The sequence below is a fragment of the Mauremys reevesii genome, linkage group 1 (genome assembly GCF_016161935.1).
Source record: "Mauremys reevesii isolate NIE-2019 linkage group 1, ASM1616193v1, whole genome shotgun sequence".
In the NCBI taxonomy this organism is placed as follows: domain Eukaryota; kingdom Metazoa; phylum Chordata; order Testudines; family Geoemydidae; genus Mauremys; species Mauremys reevesii.
In genome coordinates this window covers 62,292,321-62,315,385 of record NC_052623.1, presented here as the reverse complement: position 1 = coordinate 62,315,385, position 23,065 = coordinate 62,292,321, and the positions used below count along the sequence as shown (strand labels likewise).

At 40.9% G+C, this 23,065-nt stretch overlaps 1 protein-coding gene across 6 annotated transcripts in view; it reads left to right on the top strand.

Moving 5' to 3' along the window:
• Positions 1-23,065, top strand: part of FNDC3A (fibronectin type III domain containing 3A) — a 178,703-nt gene that overhangs the window by 125,002 nt on the left and 30,636 nt on the right. For all 6 annotated transcript variants that reach the window (XM_039532933.1, XM_039532928.1, XM_039532940.1 and 3 more), the window contains 7 exons: positions 488-626; positions 2,611-2,664; positions 3,600-3,724; positions 6,759-6,933; positions 8,973-9,059; positions 11,347-11,485; positions 14,564-14,632. In XM_039532933.1, coding sequence (XP_039388867.1) covers positions 488-626; positions 2,611-2,664; positions 3,600-3,724; positions 6,759-6,933; positions 8,973-9,059; positions 11,347-11,485; positions 14,564-14,632 — 788 coding nt within the window. The remainder of the gene's footprint in view (positions 1-487; positions 627-2,610; positions 2,665-3,599; positions 3,725-6,758; positions 6,934-8,972; positions 9,060-11,346; positions 11,486-14,563; positions 14,633-23,065) is intronic.

Below are 23,065 nucleotides of genomic sequence, written 5' to 3'. Positions count from 1 at the left end.
TAGTTTACTACATATTTATGGAATGTGTACAATATTAATCTGCTAATATCTGAAAACAAAATATGGAGGTTGACCGATAAATTTCAGTGTTTTTGTACACTTTTACCTTTGGATAATTTTTTTTTAATACATTGGTCACCATTAAAAGTCTACCTTTACCTGTGGTTATCACATAGTGGTATCCAGTATACTGCAAGAGGATAACTGTGGTTTCTCATATATAACTATAGGGAGGGTAATTGTTGACTGATGGGAACCACTATGTATGTATATCCAAAGCAGTGTATTGCATTTCCCCTTTGCATAAATTGTATTGAGCAGAAATTTTCCACCTTTTTTTATTATTTACTTTTAACTATAACATTTGGAGGGGATGAGAATATGCTGTTTTTTGAATGTTGTGAACTCAAAATATTGTTCAGGTTCTACAGAAATTGTATCTGTACATTCTGAAACAAAATGTTATTGACCTCTTTTACTACTCTAGAGTCCAAGCAGAATGCAACTGCATAAAGGGAAGCCCTTCAGAAGCTGAGAGTTTTACAACAATGAGCTGTGAACCTGATACTCCAAATCCTCCAAGGATAACTAACCGGACCAAAAATTCTCTCACTCTGCAATGGAAGGTAAGACTTGTTTTAAATGACCCCAGGATGAGATTTAATACCTGCTTTAAGTGCAAATCTCAGTATAACTTAAGAGTGGAATTACAGTACTTGGGAGTAATGCAGTATTGAATCAACCCCAAAGGATGTTTTCAAAGTTTATTACTGCATTCATTTTTATGTGTTATTTTTTTCTGTCTGTTTCACAGTGACCATCAGCAACTATTTACATTGTAAAATATTTGTTATCAAATGAATACTTCAGTATCTAAACTTTTGCGTTTAATAAAGAAATGTGTTAATTTTGGTGTTAAGAGACTCCTAAAAACATGAACCCAAGTATAAACTGTTATCTTTGTGAGACTGCAGACATTCCGAACCAATAGCCTAAAGAAACATAAATTGCTCTGTTCATCTCGGTTGAATTGTTCACACTCTGAAACTTAAAGATGGCCAACTTAAGTGTCAACATAGCTAACTAAATCACTGCTGATCATTTTAGCAGTAACATCCAGCTAAAGTAAAAAGTGGAGTTGAGGACAAATAGATATGTCACTTAAAGTTTCAGCTTTTAAAATTTAAATAAGAACTTGTCTCGTCATTTGCAGATTATTTCAAAATCTAAAACATGGACTATTTTTAAAATGACATTGATATGCAGTATTTTTGTTTATTAAAACTGTCAAAACCATTTCTTTTTGCACTTCAAGGTCTGTACAGTATATTTTTGTCAAATTAATTTGTTACAAAATGTATTTTACAAAGACTATTGTGCATTTAACTGAGTTTATGTTGATTCTCTGTTTTCAGCAGAAAATGGGGTGTACAATCTATTTTTGTAGGAGTAAGTCACTTATGGAAAAGAGTTCCTGTCCTATGGACTTTCGTAGGCCTGGAGGAGTATTTTCGCTATTTTTCAGGATTCAAAGATAAATGCACAAAAATCAGAAAAAGAACAAGTTAAGGCCGTCATAATCTATAGGGTGTTTTTTTTAATGTAGTAAAGAAAATGTAATAGGCAAGATCATCAGCCATCACACTAAGAAAATCTCTGTGGCTGTAGTTTGGCTCTTGTTGGAATTATTATTATTAATACATAGTATTGCCACATCGCCAGTTCACCAAATCTGAAGGCCAAATGGTATTTGTACAGTTGCTCTAAACATGTCTAAAATGTCTACATAGTAAGCAATTACCACATCCACACAGTAACAAACATTCATAAGCATTTGATGAGAATATTCACAAAAGGATCAGTCCCAGGGATAACCCTCTCATCCTGATTTACTTCAGCATCATTAGGTAGGATCTGATAAATACCCCTAGGAAGCCTGATTCTTTTATACAGTGTAAGAAACAAGTGATGTCATGATGACTGTTATCTTATCTTAAAAAACAGTTTTTGTCTAGTTTGGGATTGACCCTTAAGCCTGTAGACAAGAGTTTATGAGTGGGCCTCTTTCTTCAAGATAACATTGCTGTATTAGGCATCATTATAAGTTAATCATATCACAAAACAACTTTTCTTTGTCTGTTAGAACCAATTCTGATAATTAGATGCTTCTCTTCTCTTATTAGCCACATTTTGAGCTCAGCATTTTTACAACTTACCTTGTAACTTGCCAGTTACATTTTTTTCCTCAAGACCTTCCCATAGCTGCTAAAAACCCATGGCTTAAACTACAAAACACATATATTTTCTTTCATTAAGATAAGCTAACGTAACCCTTTATACCCTTTAACTATCTAACCCTCCTCAGAAAATTGCTATAGGATGATATTTGACACTGTTGCCAGAATATTTTTCAGAGGTGTGTGTTGCCAATAAAAGGAGAGTTGAGTGAAACCTCAAACAGCCAGCATCAGGGAGCAGTTGGTCACCTCTGATCTTGACTTGATTGGAACAGGTGACCTATAAATGAATGTCTCTAGCCCATTGCCATTTTTCTAAAGTGATCTTGTCCTGATGCTATTGTGTCCTAATTTTATTCTTTTCTTGTTGCAGACATCTTGTGACAATGGTTCTAAAATACACAATTATCTTTTAGAATGGGATGAGGTAAGCAGGTTTGCTGTATTTATACTATTTTTCTCTTTGTATTTTTTTAAAAATAGCTTTGTGTGAATGTGAACATATTTTCAAAGGAAAACTATGACTAAGGTTAAGATTTTGGCGAGGGGATTTTTATTAAAATTCACGGGCAGGATGCAGGCAATAAACCATAAATCATGGAATCGAGAGCTCAGCACCACAGGGCTGAACCTGAAGCCCTGCACAGGGGGTAGGGAGGCACTGACAGCTGGAGCCCTGCCAGCTGCAGGGTGGGGCTGACAGCTGGAGCCCCACAGGCCACTGCGGGGTGAAAGCAAAAGTCACGGACGGAGGTCTGTTAAAGTCACAGAATCTGTGACCAAATTGTATCCTTAATTGTGACCTATATCTTTGAGGCAAGTGTTGGTAATATACAATTCATTCCTAAGAAGGTGTCAAAAATACAGCTATATTTCCTCAAATTTTGCTTGCTGAACAGAAAATGGCAGTATTATCAGGTGGCTCTTAAAACTTACGTTATTGGGTCACTGTTTAGGGTGGTTTTTTCCTTTCTGGTGGCCCCGTTCTTCCTCCCAGGATCTGTGAGCTGAGAGTCATTTCCATGTGAAGATCTCCTTCCTTGTGTAAGGATGGCTCAGCTGTCTCCCAACCCATCCCCTTAGACACTTAAGAGCTTATCAGGAGAGGAGTTAGGTGGGCTGTGGTGCAGAACATGCACAGCCTCCTTCATCAGCCCTGTGGAGCTAAGGACTGAGAAAACAGCATTTTGAGTTCAGTATTCATAACCATGTGATATAACACTTACCTTCTTTTGGTATCCTTGGCTTGTTTTGAGTTTAATTGGATGAACATTCTTCAAGATTTAGCAAACTGTTTTAATCAGTAGATGTGCTTGTTTAATGAACAGTGTAAATAATATGAGTTTTAATTATTCCTTTTAGGGAAAAGGAAATGGAGAGTTTTGTCAGTGTTACTATGGCCAACAGAAGCAGTATAGAATTACTAAACTATCACCAGCAATGGGGTACACCTTTAGACTGGCAGCCAAAAATGACATGGGCATGAGGTGAGTATTACCATGTTATATACATAAACAATGCAGTGTGTCTACGTCCACGTGCATGTATATGTAGGAACAACATATAACAGAATACTGCTGTAATTAAATAACATTATATGCCCACCTAATATACACGATAAGGCACAAGACATATCATTGAATGCTCTTAAACCTCCTAGAGCTTCTTACCACTACATACGATATATTGCTCCTGTTATTAAACCATTTTGATTTTAAAAGATTTAAAACAGAAATCTTTATTTTGAAGTAATTTTAATAGGTAACATTACACATAAACAGTTATGATAAAATCTTGAAAATTAAAATAAAAACAGACAAAACACCTCCTAGTCCATCTGTGAATATTTGGACATATAGCTCACATTTCCTGTATTGTAAGCTAGTGGAGGGCATTACTCTGTATGGTCGTATATCATTTTAAAACTAATCACTCTCTAAACATTTTTTAAATCACATATTTTATAGACATAAAAATACCCTACTGACTTTATAATTCCATTTAAGTAGTAAACAATGTTTAAGGAGAGCTCTTACAAGAGGAGGGGCCAAATTTTGCGCTAGGTATGATTGAGGATGTCTTTTATTAACATTGTTGGGAACTTTAGGCATCTGAGAGCAGAATTTCATCTAGATGATGTTACTGACCAAAAATAAATGTTCTGTTTTTATAAGTCCTATATGTGTTTAAGTTATTAACCATTATTAGTTTCAGGCACATATGAAATACAGCACAAAAATATTTGCTAAATTGGAAAAGTACAAAAATGAAGCAGAGAGAAATAGCTAAAAGAAAGCTTCTGAGTGAATTGTCGGGGGCCTGATCCATTGCCCACTGGAATCAGTGTGACTCTTTCCATTGATTTCAGTGTGCTTTTGATTGGGCCCACAGAGTAAAAATAATAAATTAAGAACATTTTTTTTAAATTGACACTTTATTTTGTGTTAACGTACCCATTAGTTAGATCTACTCACTGGGTGAATGCTTAGGGGGGAGGGATTGCTCAGTGGTTTGAGCATTGGCCTGCTAAACCCAGGGTTGTGAGTTCAATCCTTGAGGGGGCCACTTAGGGATCTGGGGCAAAAATTGGTCCTGCTAGTGAAGGCAGGGGGCTGGACTCAATGACCTTTCAAGGTCCCTTCCAGTTCTAGGAGATTGGTCTATCTCCAAATAAAAAAAAAAAAAAAAAGTATTTTGGCATTAGTGGGGGGTAGACAGGTCTGTTATCTGCCTGTTGTTGGGGCCGGGATGTAGGTGGCTGGGTAGTCTGGTTGGAGCAAGAGTTGGGGTTGGGGGTCAAGCAAAGGGTCAGAGCCAGAGTTGGAGACAAGAGGCAAGAATCAGTAACAAGGCAGGAACCTGGAGTCCAGGCAGAGAGGCAGGAACCAGGTCTGATGTAACAGCCAGGTAGAGCCCAGTTGTGTGGACAACTTCCTGTGCCTCTCTTTGGGTTTAAATAGGAAGTCCTGACCAATCAGAGATCCTGGTGTTCCTCCAATCAGGGCCTGGGGAGGCCTCCCTGGTGTAGCTTTTGTTTTCATGGTTTCTCTGCTTGGTTGGTTAGTAGCAATATGCTGGGTGGGAGCAGGGAGGCGACTGTCAACTGGCAATCCTGTGGACCCAGTCTCAAGGCCTGCAGGGTCATGACGCCTTTCCATTCACTCCATGCATTTAGCATACCTAGATGTAGATTTGGGTTTGTTTGTTTGTTTGTTTGTTTGTTTGTTTGTTTGTTTGTTTGAAGTAACTAACATAATGATATACACATCTCTGCATCTCTGTTCCTGAGTCATTCTTACTAGTGATTTAGTGCAAGTACAAAAATTAATACCGTCCCCAAAATTAGGAAAGTTCCATCGTGTTTTGTGCTCATTATATAGTAATTCTCAAGGTCTGATTTGCATGTTGCCTTTGTGGAAGCCTTTATAACATGTTGTCTTTTAGTTTTTAATTGTTAAAAAAAAAAACATAGTGAAATTATGGCCCATCTATTATACTTAAAGATCACAACTTTTGTGTTATAGTAGTCACATCATTATAATGTGTTTGAAAACATAAAAAATAAAAGTAAATAGACATGTGCAGGGAAATTAAATGGTATCATGATGGATTCCACTTTAAAAAGACCCAGATAGTCCAGACAGTGTAGAAGAAATCCAAGTTTTGAAATCAAAGTTGTTAGGTTGCTACCTTTGTTGCGTAAGCCATACAGAGAACTATATTTTCCAGGCTCCCAATAGTCCCTCATTCACTCTTGCTTCCTTCCCTAATGATTCTGTTTCGTAATGTCTCTCGTTCTTTCCTGTACCCTTTACTTGCCTTTTGTCTCCAAATAAGGCTACCCAAAGATATATCAGGTAAGGCTGACAAATCAGGCTTTGCCAGATTAGTCAGTGGTCTACACTGTATTTTCATTTACTACAAAATACAAATTTTATATTGGCAACTCCACAGGAAACTTAGCTTTCAGAGAGGCTTTACTTGTCCCATTTTTTTGGACTCCTGAAAAATTAACACTTGATAAGTAGTAGGCTCACTTAGAAGTGTACAAGTGTTTGCACAGGTAGCTGGTTAGGGAGCAGAATGAATTTGGTTGTTTTTTTATTAAGTCTTGGACAAAGGAAAACAGTACAGGGCAGAGGTGGAAAGAACAAGCTTTGGCATTAGTTGGATAAAGTACATAAACGTACAAGTGTTTTAGAGACTTACTGCTGTGCAAATAATGACTGTTCAAACTGGATTTTAAAAAACAAATTGTGTTCTTGGTCTATTTGATTAACAAATATGTATATTAATTCCAGGCCAAACGTTCAAATATGGGCATGTATAACCTGTATTAGCATGAGTTACACACACAGGTACAATTTGTTTGTACAGGATGGTCAACTGCATGTACCAGCATGCAATTACCAGTGATGTGCACGTCTGACAAATTGGCCTGAAACTGTTGTATAGCAATTCCGTATTATTCTTGTTCCTGCTTCATCCTATTTAGTTTACATACTGTTTGTTTCAAAACAGTGGTTTTAGTGAAGAAGTCCTGTATCATACCTCAGGCACTGCCCCATCAATGCCAGCCAGTCCTATGCTGATTAAAGCTGGAGTTACGTGGTTATCCTTACAGTGGACTAAACCCTCAGGAACACCAACAGATGAAGGAATCTCTTATATTTTAGAGATGGAGGATGAGACCTCAGTAAGTGTGAAATAAATATTCTAAATAAGAGAAGAGACCATAAATGAATGTTTTAGCACACTTAATAGTATCTCAGTGTAGTAACAACACTTGCCATTGACAGGATCTTCTGTTGGGGATGTGATGTTGTTCTAATGAGACTTATGGGTGCTTTTATTACATATATATGACATGTAGAGGGAGATGGTAAATTTCATATCATAAAATCAAAATTGGGAAAATATCTGCAAAAAAATTCACTACAGAAATTAGTGTGCTGTTGTGATTTTTGTAATCAGCAAGGTTTTTTAGTAATGGTTAGGTGATATCAGTAAATAGAATTGAAATGTTTAATAATGTCCTTCCATTTTAATGAAATTATATTCTAATATTAAACGTTCATGTATCTCTTGCCTTACGGACACTGCAAATTAGGCTTTGGCCTTGGCAAGAATATACCTCATCCTCAATCCTGTAAAGGGATGAGTCTTGCTAGCAAGTAAGAGGGAATTGTTGGAAGGATGTTCTCACTTTCTGTGTGTCCCTGTTTGTTAAAGGGATGTATTTGTAAACAATGAGCAAGTAATTGGTGTCAATTTTGAGCACATCCTTTCTGTGGAAAACCATGTCAGAGATGGTATGAAAGTGTCTGAGTTTGTGCAATTCATACAGGCTGTATCCTACTTATACCATGACGACTGCAACAGCTAATCATACAGTCTTGACCATGAGGCAGTTGGTTATTTTCTTTTTCCATGCCTCCCAGAAGTGCTTTTCATTAACATATTCAGCACATTTGATCACTGTCTTACACTTCAGCATCCCTTGCATTGACTATAGATAAAGTAGCAGATTAAGTTGACCCTTCTGGTTTTAAGTCCCTTAATAGTTGTAGCTCCTGACTAAGGCCCAAGCCCTGGAAAGAGAACCACACAGGCATAGAGATCTGCCCATGCAGTTCTCTTTGTCTGTGTTTGCAGTCGTCAGTTTTAGCCTCATCTATATGACTTCTGTGATTATTTTTATACAAATTATGAACCTGATTTTCATTGACAGTAAGGCCCCCTTTTTGCCTTTCTGGCAGTGTAAGAGGGCCACAAAGGAAATTGCATTTATGCCCACTTGAAGGCCCCTTTACACAGCCAGAGCAGTAAGGAACCTTACATAAAAGAATCTTGGGCTTACGGTCTTTCAAAGGACTGTTAAATAAAAAAATTATGGCATTTGCCACTCCCATCAGTCCCCTTCTGAATAAGCCACCTTCATTAATTTTGACTCTATGTAGTAGATTATGGGCTTTTAAATAATTTTCAACAATCATTTTAAAATTAAACAAATTTTATTGTAAATTAAGGTTATTTACTTGATTTCCCATAATTTCCAAGGAAAAACTGTTAATATTGAAACATCATTTGTCATGACTTTTCCCTCCTCTTAAATGAAAATTATGACTTGCTTTTACTGAGACAAAACCCTATTGTTTTCCTTTCTTTTGTTATGTCAAACAATCATCCTTATCAGTTATGCTTTTGCTGTTAAGCCCTGATCCTGGAAGGACGCACACATTGTTTAACTTTGTACACGAGTAGTATTCTTGAATAGAAAGTCAAGTACATGCGTAAATCCTTGAAGGATCTTGGCAAAAGTCCCTGTGGTGTGGAACTTGCTCCCCTTGACAATCATTTCAGCTTATCTGCCTTCATTTTTCAATGAATCCTGCTATGATTTCCCCTACTCCCCGCAAAAGATACATTAGTATGACCAATATCAGCTACATATTATTTCTCCTTTTCCCTTTTGTTGCATTAGAACTTCTGTTTTATAGTCAAAAAATGATGGGTTTATTTTGATTTTATCATATTGTTTTGATCATAATTCTCTTATTTCCATTGTACACCATCCCAAATGGTGATGGGTGACTCAAAAATATTTGTTTACAGAATAAAAACTTCACTCAAAGCAGCCTAACAAGTACCTATGTTTCAGATTTTATGAGTTCTGCTATATATAGTCTGGTTTATAAATATATTTCAAGTATTAATATTTTATTCCTTCTATAGGGATATGGTTTCAAACCAAAATACGATGGAGATGATCTCACCTGCACAGTGAAGAATCTTAGACGTAGTACAAAGTATAAATTTAGGGTAAGATTCTTCAGATTCTTTTGGTTTTATTCATTGCAAAGTTGCTCAGTGTTAGCAGTTGTTTTTTACAGTTGGTTTCTGTGATGAAACAAACTGGTAACACACTTACTGATACTTTTCTAAAGTACTGTTTGGATAAACTTAAAATATCACTTCATACATTTATTGGTAAGAAACGAGAGCTGCCCAAGGAGAGCATACCTTCTCTGTAATATCAGAGAGAAAACTATTTGATCTTTTAGCAAAAGTAATACTTTTTCAATACATTTTGAAATCTCCATTTTATAATTTACATAGGGCATTCCCTTGATTACAGTAACAGCTGCTTGTTGCTTGAGACTGCTGAAAATTAGGCCCCTTATTTAGGAACCTGAAAAGATTTTAGAACGCAAACTTCAGGGTACTCATTGTAGAATATGTTGGCTTGATTTTAACTAGTGATGCTACAACAGTTAAAAAAAAATTATGAAGGACCAGGTGTGGGAATGCATTAGTCATGCATTGTTTTGAGCAGGATATCCCCAACATAGTGTAAAATTGGGGCCTCAGCAGTTGCATATGTATTTAAGCTGGCAACACTTAAAATACTTCTTGGAGATAGATCTGTGGGGATTTGATAGCACAATATTGCTCCAAGAACATATTACATGACACAAATTTCAGATGCTATTTTGTTTAACTGAACCATTTTTAAGTAGAAGAGGCTCTTGTTCTCCCACATAGTACAAAGAATAAATACTGTGTTAATCAACTCTCTCATTTCATTATAGATGGGAGAGATTTAGGAGTAGTAGCATTCCTTAAGATTGTGGAAAGATGGTGTGACAGATTTATTTAATAACTTCTTTGCTTTTGTTGGCACCAGTTATTAGTGCAGTCACTTTTTACATTTCCTACTTTGTATTTCTGTAGCTATTTTCTTAAAAGAAAAAAGTTTAAAAAGACGAGGACTATATTGTCTCAAGTATTCTATTTTATAATGTTTTGCTTTTATTAAAATGTCACATTTTTTCAATATTTTATTAAACTAATCATACAAAATTATTTTTACCACAGTGAGGAACATATGTGATCCAAATTTTAGTACTTCAGTTTCCTTCAGTAGAATAAGTAAAATTTTGTGTAATATCCAAACTTCTGTATTGCTATTGTATGGATGCTTCCAATGTAGTTTTATTTTTGAGGGTATATAATATATATGTAAGTTTTTCTGGTGTCCTGAAAGAAGAATAAGGGGAAGAATAAGAAGGGTGGGCTTGAAGGCTATTTTCAAACTAATGGGTTGTAAAAGATGAAGTGAGTAGTTTAATATAGTTTTGTGTAGCTCTAATTTTGATATTTTTTTTCAGATATAAAATTTGACCAGCAACCATAATGTGATCTAACTGCTTTTTATGTTTAATGTAGTTGAATACTAACTGACTGATGTATCTGCAGTTTAAAAATTTGCCTCTGTGCATGTGCAGTTTATACACCTCTATCTCGATATAACGCTGTCCTTGGGAGCCAAAAAATCTTACCGCGTTATAGGTGAAACCGTGCTATATTGAATTTGCTTTGATCCACCGGAGTGTGCAGCTTCCCCCCCCCCCCCCCCGAACACTGCTTTACCGCGTTATATCCAAATTCATGTTATATCGGGTGGCGTTATATCGAGGTAGCGGTGTATTTGTATTTAAGGATCATTTATTTTAAAAATACCGCTAAGTATTTAAGACTACCAAAAATACTATGGCCAAATTTTCAAAACCTTGTACTTATAATTAGATTCCTAAATTCATACTTGGGCACATAAATAAAAGTAGCGAGACTTTCAAAAGTACTAAGTGCCCACAAATTCCATTAAAGTCATTGGGAGCTGCAGCTTCCTGAGTATGTCTTATCATCAGGCTACTTTTACATGCCTTGAATATAGATTTAGGAGCCTAACTTTAGTCAGGTAGTTTTGAAAATGTTGGGGGGGTTTGTTCGTTTGTTTTTTGTTTTCTTTACAACTGTTATAAAATGATAAATTTTTAATTTTCATTTTTTAAAATATTAAAATTTCACTGCTGGCAATTCTCTGCCATTTTTCATTTCAGTAAAGTGGTTGACTACTAAAATGGTATAATATACAAAAATGTGTGATAATTTTCTTTCCTTTGCTGATTTATAACCTATGAATTAAACATATATATATAAATGATTTAGACACACACAGCATTAGCAGCTTGTAGAGTACCAATAGTGTACATGTGGTGTTTATAGAATACTTTTATATATATATATATATAATTTTTTTTTACAGGTCATTGCCTATAACTTGGAAGGCAAAAGCAGTCCAAGTGAGGTAGTTGACTTTACTACTTGCCCAGACAAGCCTGGAGTACCTTCAAAACCATCAGTTAAAGGAAAAATTCATGCACAAAGTTTTAAAATAATTTGGGGTAAAGTTTTTGTTCAGTTCTATTTTGATACTTTCTTCTGTATTTATGTACATTGGTATGTGAAGAATGACCAATTCTGCTCTCAGTACTACTGCAGTCAGCAGTTTTTCTGGATTAACACTAGTGTAACCAAGAGCAGAATATTGACCTAGTGACTTCAGGGTACTTAGGAGGATGCCACAGTAGTCTAACTATCAGGTGTGAAAAAGAGCTATGGGAAATTTAGCCTTTTTGGTTCACAGGGGTTCATGAGAAACTTTTTTTTTTGGTTTCAGTTTGCCTGGGCTCACTCTACTACTGTTCCTGAGTTTAACTTAGAGTTTCTATATTTGAGCTGACTTAAAGGGAAACTTTGCCAAAACTACAATTTTTCCTGGTTTCTGTTGAAAATGTATGAGTGAATGTGTTTCATTGCAGAACTATAAATTGGCCTAGATTCGCTTACAACTGGACCTAGGTTCACAAACCTTTGGATGAACCTGGTCTGAGCTTTGGGTTTATAATGAAACCAGCAGAGTGAAGAATACTTTCAGGTTTTCTAATGAGAGCTTCACACAGCTCTAGTTTGAAATATATATGCTTCCTGAAGTCCAGGTACAAATTCCCACACAATCTGTCAACCTATGAGTATTAGGTGAATAGAAAAATACTATTGCTTTTGTTTTTTACAGTGCAAATATTTGTAATAAAAATAAATATAAAGTGAGCACTGTACACTTTGTATTCTGTGTTGTAATTGAAATCAATATATTTGAAAATGTAGAAAACATCCAACATATTTAAATAAATGGTATTCTATTATTGTTTAACAGCGTGACTAATCAGGTGATTAATCGTGAATAATAACAACAAGAAATAGTATTTTTCTATTCACCTAATACAAGTACTGTAGTGCAATCTCTCTTTGTCAGGGAAGTGGAACTTACAAATGTAGAATTATGTACAAAAAAAAGCTGCATTCAAAAACAAAACAAAGTAAAACTTTAGAGCAGGGGTAGGCAACCTATGGCACGGGTGCCGAAGTTGGCACGTGAGCTGATTTTCAGTGGCACGCACACTGCCCGGGGAGCTCTGCATTTTAATTTAATTTTAAATGAAGCTTCTTAAACATTTTAAAAGCCTTATTTACTTTACATACAACAATAGTTTAGTTATATATTATAGACTTATAGAAAGAGACCTTCTAAAAATGTTAAAATGTATTATTGGCATGCGAAACCTTAAATTAGAGTGAATAAATGAAGATTCGGCACACCACTTCTGAAAGGTTGCTGACCCCTGCTTTAGAGCTTACAAGTCCACTCAGTCCTACTTCTTGTTCAGCCAATCGCTCAGACAAGTTTGTTTACATTTGCAGAAGATAATGCTGCCCTCTTCTTGTGTACAATGTCACCTGAAAGTGAGAACAGGTGTTCGCGTGGCAATATTATAGCCGGCATCACAAGATGTGCCAGATGTGCTAAAGATTCATATGTCCCTTTATGCTTCAGTTACCATTCCAGAGGACATCATGCATGCATGACGGGTTCTGCCTGATAACGATCCAAATCAGTGCGGACTGATGCATATTCATTTTCATCATCTGAGTCAGATGCCACCTGCAGAAGGTTGATTTTCTTTTTCGGTGGTTCAGGTTCTGTAGTTTCTGCATCAGAGTGTTGCTCTTTTAAGACTTTTGAAAACATGCTTCTCACCTCGATCCTCTCAGATTTTGGAAGGCACTTAAGATTCCTAACCCTTGGGTGGAGTGCTGTAGCTATCTTTAGAAATCTCACATTGGTACCTTCTTTGCGTTTTGTCAAATCTGCAGTGAAAGTGTTCTTAAAACGAACAACATGTGCTGGGTCATCATCCAAGACTGCTATAACATGAAATATATGGCAGAATGCAGGTAAAACAGAACAGGAGACATACAATTCTCCCCCAGGAAGTTCAGTCACTAGGTTGTTTAATGCATTATTTTTTTAACAAGCATCATCAGCATGGAAGCATGTCCTCTGGAATGGTGGCCAAAGCATGAAGGGGCATATGAATGTTTAGCATATCGGGCACATAAATACCTTGCAGTGCCAGCTACAAAAGTTCCACGTGAATGCCAGTTCTCATTTTCAGGTGACATTGTAAATAAGAAGCGGGCAGCATTGTTTCCTATAAATGTAAACAAACTCGTTTCTCTTAGCATGGTTGAACAAGAAGTAGGACTGAGTAGATTTGTAGGCTCTAAAGTTTTACATTATTTTCTTTTTGAGTGCAGTTATGTAACAAAAAAAATTAACATTTGTAAGTTGCATTTTCACGATAAAGAGATCATACTACAGTACTTATATGAGGTGAATTGAAAAATACTATTTCTTTTGTTTTTCATTTTTACAGTGCAAATATTTGTAATAAAAATAATAATATAAAGCGAGCACTGTACACTTTGTATTCTGTGTTGTAATTGAAATCAATATATTTAAAAATGTAGAAAAACAACTAAAATATTTAATAAATTTCAGTTAGTATTCTACTATTCAACAGTGCGATTAAAACTGCGATTAATTGTGATTATTTTTTTTAATCACTATTAATTTTTTGAGTTAATCACCTGAGTTAACTGCAATTAATTGACAGCCCTACATATAAGTAATTAAATCTCTGACCTAGACATTAAAATAAATCTGCTTAACATCTGGTTTTTCCATTTAAAAAAAAAAAAGCAACTTCTGGAACCCGACAAGGCCCCAATTCAGTGAAGTACTTAAATATGTGCTTAAGTCCCTCCCCAATCAGAAAAGCACTTAGGCCCAGACTTTTAAAAGTATTGCTTCACTCAGCATTGTAAAACCAAGTGATTTAGGAGCCCAACTCTCATTTTTAAAAGTGACATAGGTGCTTAAGAGCCTATGTCCTGCTTCTAAGTCATTTAGGCCTTGCAATGCTGACCAGAGCAATGTCTAAATACCTTTAAAAATCTGGGTCTTAGACACTAGCTTAACTTCCTTAAATGTTCCACAGAAAGTTTTTTATCTATGTCATGTAAATACAATAGTGTCCAGAACAGTGTGTTTTGCCTGACTTTTTGTTCATATTTGGTAGATCCACCAAAAGACAATGGAGGGGCAGCAATAACTAAATATGTCGTGGAGATTTCTGAAGGCTCAAATGGTAAGAATTAATGTAGGAACTTTTCAAATGCAGCACGGTGTTCCCTGATTTTGGCATTTCGTTATATCTCTGATATACATTGTAAATTCTATGGGGCAGGGACTGTTTTTGTATGCTTAGATGACTGGCACCTCTGGGAACTGCTATAATAGAAAAATGAAAGGCACTAAAAGGCACTCTGTTTTTCTGAATGTATGTATAAAGAATACTCTTGCAAGTTGTAATTACTAGGTTGTATGTTGCATCCTATTCTGTCTAAAGAGATGGCCCAAATTTAATCCTCGTATTACAGGCATTCTATGTGGATGGCCAAATTACAGATAAGACCACATAGTACCCTTGGTTCATAGCAGAGATCAACCAGAGTTGACACTTTTCTTGTGGCTAAGCTTTTAGTTAATAACATTACTGTTGTGCTTACCATCATTAAATGGGAAAAATGATGCAGAGCACTTTTGGAATAACAACTGTTTTTGCCCTTAGTTTATAGCTAGTTGTGTGTAGTGTGGTTCAGGCTAAAACAGCGCTATGGTCCCAGTTCAGGAAAGCATCCCTGTTCTGGAAGGGTACTGAAGCATGGCTTTTAAGTTCCATTGTAGTCAACTGCAAATGAACTGAAGTTCAGCAGTTTCTCTTTGGAGTCTGGTCCTGAAGTTTTTTTGCTGCAGGATGGCTACCTTTAAAAGTTCATTTGCAAATTTGACACCATCAGCTCAGGATTAAACAAAGACTGTGAATGGCTAGCCAACTACAAAAGCAGTTTCTCCTCCCTTGGTGTTCACACCTCAACTGCTAGAAGAGGGCCTCATCCTCCCTGACTGAACTAACTTCGTTATCTCTAGACTGATTCTTGCCTGCATATTTATACCTGCCCCTGGAAATTTCCACCACATGCGTCTGACGAAGTGGGTATTCACCCACAAAAGCTTATGCTCCAATACGTCTGTTAGTCTATAAGGCGCCACAGGACTCTTTGTTGCTTTTTACAGATCCAGACTAACACGGTTATCCCTCTGATACGTGACACCATTTCTTTCAGTGTTTCTTCTGAATGTTTCCTATAAAATAGTTGTATAATAGTTAGTAGTTCCCTTAGTATTAGTTCTAGTTTAGTCGGTCGCAGACGGGACTCAGCCTAGGGACGGGGCATGCCCCAGTCCCTAGGCTTTAAGCCCCACGATCATGTAGTGGCCCCCCTATGCCCCCCCATCAACAACCCACATGCTAGTTTGTTGGTGTGTGGGCGAAGGGACACACAAGCAAAAAAAGTCACATAAAAAATCCAAAAAAACTGAAAAAAAAAAAGTGAGAGAGAGATCCATCTCCTCCTCCTGATGGAGTCAGTGCTGACCCTGGCACCGGAGCAGATGTCTGAGTCAGCCCTGAGCAACACAGCAGCGTGTGGGCGCAGCACCGCGCGCGCCGCCAGATCCTCCACCCCCCCCCCCCCCCCCCAGCCCAAGAAGAAAGAGAGAAAAGAAAGGAAGATCTCCCCCGTCCGTGAAGGGGGGAAGGGAAGGAAGAGCCAAGAGCGGGCCTGCTGGCACTCCAACACCTCCCAGAGTCAGTCAGGACTCAGCTCACCATCCCATCCCCATCCCATCATACCATGCCTGTCACCCCAGACAGTGACGAGGGCATCCGTCCTGGGGATGTGTCCTGTTGGGACCTGCCTGAGGCCAAACAGGCAACTGAGGACACCCTGACACACACACAGCGCTCCAGCTGTACCCAGCCTGGGGCCCACTTTGGGACTAACTCCACTGCGGTACCGTTCCCTGCGCGCTCTGCTCAGTCCTCACTGCCAGGTCTCAGAGCAGAGGAGCAGGGAGGCAGGCTCAACTCCTCAGGCTCCCCTCGGTCCCTCCTGGGCCCCAAGGGCGGGGACACTGGCTGCGATTCGTGGCGCGCTGGTAGCTTGGCGCAGCAGGCGCAGAGCACACCGAGGCAGGAGCAGTGTCTCCAAGGCCAGTGCACTGGGTCTGGCACTGGTCACACCATCACGAACACCAACATGGTCACCAACACCACAGACACCTGACACCCAGACTCAGACCTGGACACACGCTCCCCACCTCCTGACCCCCTGACCCGCCCCACCCATCAAGCGTCCCTCAGCCGGCCAGCGCGATCTACGATCCGCCATACGTTATGCCGAGATGGTCCCACACGATGTCCCCACCAATCCCGATTGGTTCAGGAGGTCTATGTCAATCAGGTCTATGTCCAGCATGCAGCGGCCAGCCAGTTGGTCCGTGAGGCTGTCCGTTGGTCTCCACGTCGCCCGGGCAGCTGGCAGCAGCCACGACTCTGGACGACACAGGAGTCCTTGAGCTGGAAGCCTGGGTCTGGCAGCCAGCATGCCACTGGTCACAGCATGCAGCAGCACCCGCTCAAGCAACCTGGCCCCAGTATGCCACCCTGGCCCCGCAGCGGGGCCCTGCCTGGTCGCAGACAGGTGAGCTCAGAGGCAGCCAGAGACAGTCCAGACTCCCCCAGGCCAGCTCCTCCAGATCCAGGAGCCTCCCCCTCCTCCCCCAAGGCAGGCCCCCCCCCCAGGGAGGCCAGGGCCCTGAGGCCCATGGGCTCACTGGGTCAGGGCTGTGTCAGCATGGCTCTCAGCCGGCGGTCTTCACCAAGGTCTCTGGGGTCCCACCCCTCACCCAAACTCCCAGATACACACTGAAGAGATTTCCTCAAATTGAATCTAAACTACAGAGTTGCTCAACCTGAGGAGCTTTGGCTCCCTGGCCATCGCTGTGCTCACCTGCTTTGCTGGACACAGCTCCAACAACCGGATTGGGCCCTACCTGTAATGCTCTGCCCTCTAACCCCCTCAAAAATTGCAAAGCCTTTCCCACTGCCCCTCCTGAACCACTGTGCCAAAAAGGGCTGAAAGTAAATACTTTGTGCCAGCTAAAGGCACCCAAATCCAAACACCCATAGAGGCCCAAAAACAAAGGCCCAGGCCCAAGAATAAAAGAGATTGAAAGAGTTGAATTTTAAAAAGAAGCCCAAAAATTGAGGGAGAAAAGTTAAGTGCCTTTGCAAACCCTTCCAATTTTCCATGATTACAACCCAGATGACAGAGTGGCAAAGGCCAATCCTCGGAGAGGGCCGGAAGGAATCCCAGGGAGGCTCTCCTGTCCAGGAAGGAATTCTGGGCCTGCATCAGAGCAGCAGCATCCTCGAAGAGATCTCGGCCGCAGCTCAGAGCAGCCTCCAGCTCCCTCCCATCCAGCCTCCTCGCGGCAGCCTGGGCTGCTCTGGCCTGCTCTATGTGGCGGGCATCCTCAGCATTCCTGGGAGGCTCCCTTCATGGCTGAGCAGTGACAGCAAGGCTACTGGGCCCTGGACCTCATGGCCTGAAAGACAAGCTGCGCAGCTGTAAAAAAGACCCAGAGTAGCCCCTGGTCCCAAACCAAAATCCCTGAGGGAAAGTCCGTCCAGGACCAAGACCAAAGCAGCCAACATAGCAGTGGGGCCATCCCCCAAGTACCATCCCTCACGCAGTGCAGTGGAGCCTGCTACTATGCCCAAGTGGGCTCGACACGTACTAAGCATGGGGCACAAGTGGGCATTTTTGACACTGCCCAGGAAGTACTACACTTCTCCACCCCCCTGAGGCCTTTCCTGCCTTTCTTTTCTGGCCTTTCTTTTTTTGCCTTCTTGCTGGACTCCCTCTTCAGGGATGCCTCTCACAAGAGTCTTCTCGTGCAGGAGGTAGAAGGGTTGCTGTAGCAGGGTGCGGTGGAAGAGGTTCCTCACATGTACAGGCACAATGGGTTCTATTCCCGGTATTTCTTAATCTCAAAGGCCAAGGGCGGTCTATGGCCCATCCTGGACCTGTGAGACCTCAATAAATACCTAAAGAAATTGAAGTTCCACATGGTCTTCCTGGCCTCCATCATCCCCTCTCTGGATCCAGGAGACTGGTATGCTGTCCTCAACTTGAAGGACACATACTTTCATATAGCGATCTTAGAGGAGAGGAAAGTGATAAGGAACAGTCAGCATGGATTCACCAAGGGCAAGTCATGCCTAACTGATCTAATTGCCTTCTATGATGAGATAACTGGCTCTGTGGATGAGGGGGAAAGCAGTGGACGTGTTATTCCTTAACTTTAGCAAAGCTTTTGATACGGTCTCCCACAGTATTCTTGCCGGCAAGTTAAAGAAGTATGGGCTGGATGCTGGATAGAAAGCTGGCTAGATCATCAGTCTCAACGGGTAGTGATCAATGGCTCCATGTCTAGTTGGTAGCCGGTATCAAGCGGAGTGCCCCAAGGGTCGGTCCTGGGGCCGGTTTTGTTCAATATCTTCATTAATAATCTGGAGGATGGCATGGTTTGCACTCTTAGCAAGTTTGCAGATGACACTAAGCTGGGAGGAGTGGTAGATACGCTGGAGGGTAGGGATAGGATACAGAGGGACCTAGACAAATTAGAGGATTGGGCCAAAAGAAATCTGATGAGGTTCAACAAGGACAAGTGCAGAGTCCCGCACTTAGGACAGCAGAATCCCATGCACTGCTACAGACAAGGGACCGAGAGGCTAGGCAGCAGTTCTGCAGAAAAGGACCTAGGGGTTACAATGGACGAGAAGCTGAGTCAACAGTGTGCCCTTGTTGCCAAGAAGGCTGATGGCATTTTGGACTGTATAAGTAAGGGCATTGCCAGCAGATCGAGGGATGTGATCATTCCCCTCTATTCGACATTGGTGAGGCCTCATCTGGAGTACTGTATCCAGTTTTGGGCCCCACACCACAAAAAGGATGTGGAAAAATTGGAAAGGGTCCTGCGGAAGGCAACAAAAATGATTAGGGGGCTGGAGCACATGATTTATGAGGAGAGGCTGAGGGAACTGGGATTATTTAGTCTGCAGGAGAGAAGAATGAGGGGGGATTTGATAGCTGCTTTCAACTACCTGAAAGGGGGTTCGAAAGAGGATGGATCTAGACTGTTCTCAGTGGTACCAGATGACAGAACAAGGAGTAATGGTGTCAAGTTGCAGTGGGGGAGGTTTAGGTTGGATATTAGGAAAAACTTTTTCACTAGGAGGGAGGTGAAGCACTCAAATGGGTTACCTAGGGAAGTGGTGGAATCTCCTTCCTTAGAGCTTTTAAAGTCAGGCTTGACAAAGCCCTGGCTGGGATGATTTAGTTGGGGATTGGTCCTGCTTTGAGCAGGGGGTTGGACTAGATGACCTCCTTAGATCCCTTCCAACCCTGATATTCTATTATTCTAAAGACACAGGCACTTCCTATGCTTCATGGTGGGATCAGACCACTACCAGTTTGCGGCTCTCCCTTTCGGCCTAGCAACAGCACGGAGGGTGTTTACCAAGTGCATGTCAGTAGTAGCGGCTTACTTCAGATATCAGGGTATCCAGATCTACCCATACCTCAACGACTGGCTAGTCAAAGGTCGATCCAGGTCCCAAGTCCAAAGAGATGTCGTGGTGTTGCAGGACACGTGCTGATCCCTGGGCCTGCTGGTAAACAACAAGAAGTCAATGTTAGTTCCAGTACAGAGGATAGAGTTAATCAGAGCGATTCTCAACTCCACCTGCACCAGAGCATTTCTACCGCAGGAAAGGTTCCAAGTGTTGGTGGACCTCATTGCAGGCATCTCCACATTCCCCCTGACCACGGCCAGGGTTTCTGTGCCTGCTGGGACACATGGCAGTATGTACATATCTTGTCTGCCATGCCAGGCTCCAGATGCGGCCCTTACAGCCTGGCTGGCAACCGTCTGTTCCCACTCCAGAGATCACCTGGAAAAAGTCGTTACCATCCTGCCAACAATACTTACCTCGCTGCAATGGTGGACTGACCCCAGGGCAGTCTTGGAAGGAGTTCCATTCGACAGCCCTTGTCACTCCATCAAGTTGATATTGGACGCTTCACACCTAGGCTGGGGAGCACATCTCAGCGAACTCCAGACCCAGGTCACATGGTCCCCAGAGGAGATGATGTTGCACATAAATGTCAAAGAGCTCAGAGTGGTACGTTTTGCCTGCGGAGTCTTTCTGCTGCACCTGGCAGACAAGGTGGTGAGAGTGCTGACATACAATACGGCCTGTATGTTCTACATCAACAGGCAAGGGGGAGCATGCTCATTGGCTCTCTGTCAAGAGGCTCTCAGATTATGGGGTTTCTGCATCGAGCACACGATCCACCTGAAGGTCTGACACCTCCCCAGTGTCAGGAACACGCTGGCAGATCTCCTCAGCAGATCCTTTTTCTCTCATCACGAGTGGTCGCTCCATCTGGAGGTAGCCCGAACACTATTCCAGAGGTGGGGAACTCCCTAAGTAGACCTGTTCACCACGAGAATAACAGGAAATGTCATTGCTTCTGTTCCCTACAGGGTCTGGGCAAGGACTTGCCTAGCGGGTGTCACCCAGGTATAACCACATTTGAAATACAGATACATAGTCAATATTCACAACTTCAGATACAAAAATTATATATGTACACACATAGGATAATCATATTTAGCAAATCAACTTTTCCAATGACACCTTACATGACCCATCTTGTACAAAATGCGTCACAATTATGCCGTAATCATATCATAATATCACTATGATGAATAGGGGATGTAGTGTCACACTTGGAACTTGTGCTGCAGCGGAATTTCGGTGGCGTTTAAGAGACATCCCACTGTGTCAATGTGGGCATCCACAGCCCATGACACACATTGTTGAGGACTCCAAAATGACTCAACTTCCTGGAGGTCTTTGCGCCTTGAACATCATTTATAAAATGTTGTGGTTTGACTCGACCGGATTGCGTATACCAAATAGATATTTGCCTGATATTTGTAAGATAGTTATGTGGAGGTCCATCTGCACATTCACAAGACATTATGCCTTGGTCCAAGCCTCCACGACAGTGGTTCTACAAGCAGCCATACTACCTCCATTCTTGCACCCTCCTCCTCCTCCTCTATGAGTACTGCTTGTCAGTCACCCACAGTGGAATACACGTAGGGACCAGCACTCAAAATGAAAGGGAAATTGCTTACCCTTTGTAACTAGAATTCTTCGAGATGTTGGGTTCTTATCTGTATTCTACTACCTGCCCTCCTTCTCCTCTGCTTTGGATCATCTCTGATTTGCGGTCAGAAGAGGAACTGGAGAAGCCATCAGTCCGCACCACCCTTTATACCATCAGCAAGGACACAAGGAGACTGAGGTTGCAGGCACAGACCAACAGACACTACTTGCTAGAATTCCTGGTCCTAGGTATATGGAGCACATGCGTACCCACAGTGGAATACAGATCGGGACCACAGATCTCATAGACTAATCTAGTCTGACCTCCTGTGCATTGCAGGCCACAGAACCTCACCCACCCACTCCTGTAATAGACTCATAACCTCTGGCTAAGTTACTGAAGTACTCAAATCATGATTTAAAGGCTTCAAGTTGCAGAGAATCCACCATTTACACTAGTTTAAACCTGCAAGTCACTCATACCCCATGCTGCAGAGGAGGGCGAAAAAACCCCAGGGTGGGAATCTGCCAATCTGCCCTGGGGGGAAATTCCTTCCTGACCCCAAATATGGCAAACTGAGCCTCAGCATGTGAACAAGACACACCAGCCAGGCACCTAGGAAAGAATTCTCTGTGGTAACTAAGATCCCTCCTTGTCTAGTGTCTCATCACCTGTCGCTGGAGGTATTTCCTGCTAGCAGTTGCAGATCGGTCATGTGCCATTGTGGGCAGTCTCATCATACCATCCCCTCCATAAACTTCTCAAGCTCAGTCTCGAAGCCAGTTAGGTTTTTTGCCCCCACTGCTTCCCTTTGAAGGCTGTTCTAGAACTTCACTCCTCTAATGGTTAGAAACCTTTGTCTAATTTCAAGCTTAAACTTGATGGCAGTTTATATCCATTTGTTCTTGTGTCCACATTGATGCTTAACTTAAATAACTCCTTCTCTCACCCTGGTATTTACCCCTCTGGTGTATTTATAGAGAGCAATCATATCTCTCTTCAGCCTTCTATTGGTTAGGCTAAACAAGCCAGGCTCTTTGAGTTTCCTCTCATAAGACAGGTTTTCCATTCCTTGGATCATCCTAGTAGCACTTCCCTACACCTGTTCCAATTTGAATTCATCTTTCTTAAACATGAGAGACCAGAACTGCACACGGTATTCCAGATAAGGTCTCACCAGTGCCTCATATAATAGTATAAACACTCCCCTGACCCTAGTAGAAATACCACACCCTGATGCATCCTAGGACTACATTAGCCTTTTTTCACAGCTATATCATATTAGCAGCTCATAGTCATCCTGCGATCAACCAATACACCCCAGGTCTGTCTCCTCCTCTGTCACTTCCAACTGATATGTCCCTAGCTTATAGCAAAAATTCTTGTTCTTAGTCCCTAAGTGCATGACCTTGCATTTTGCACTATTAAAT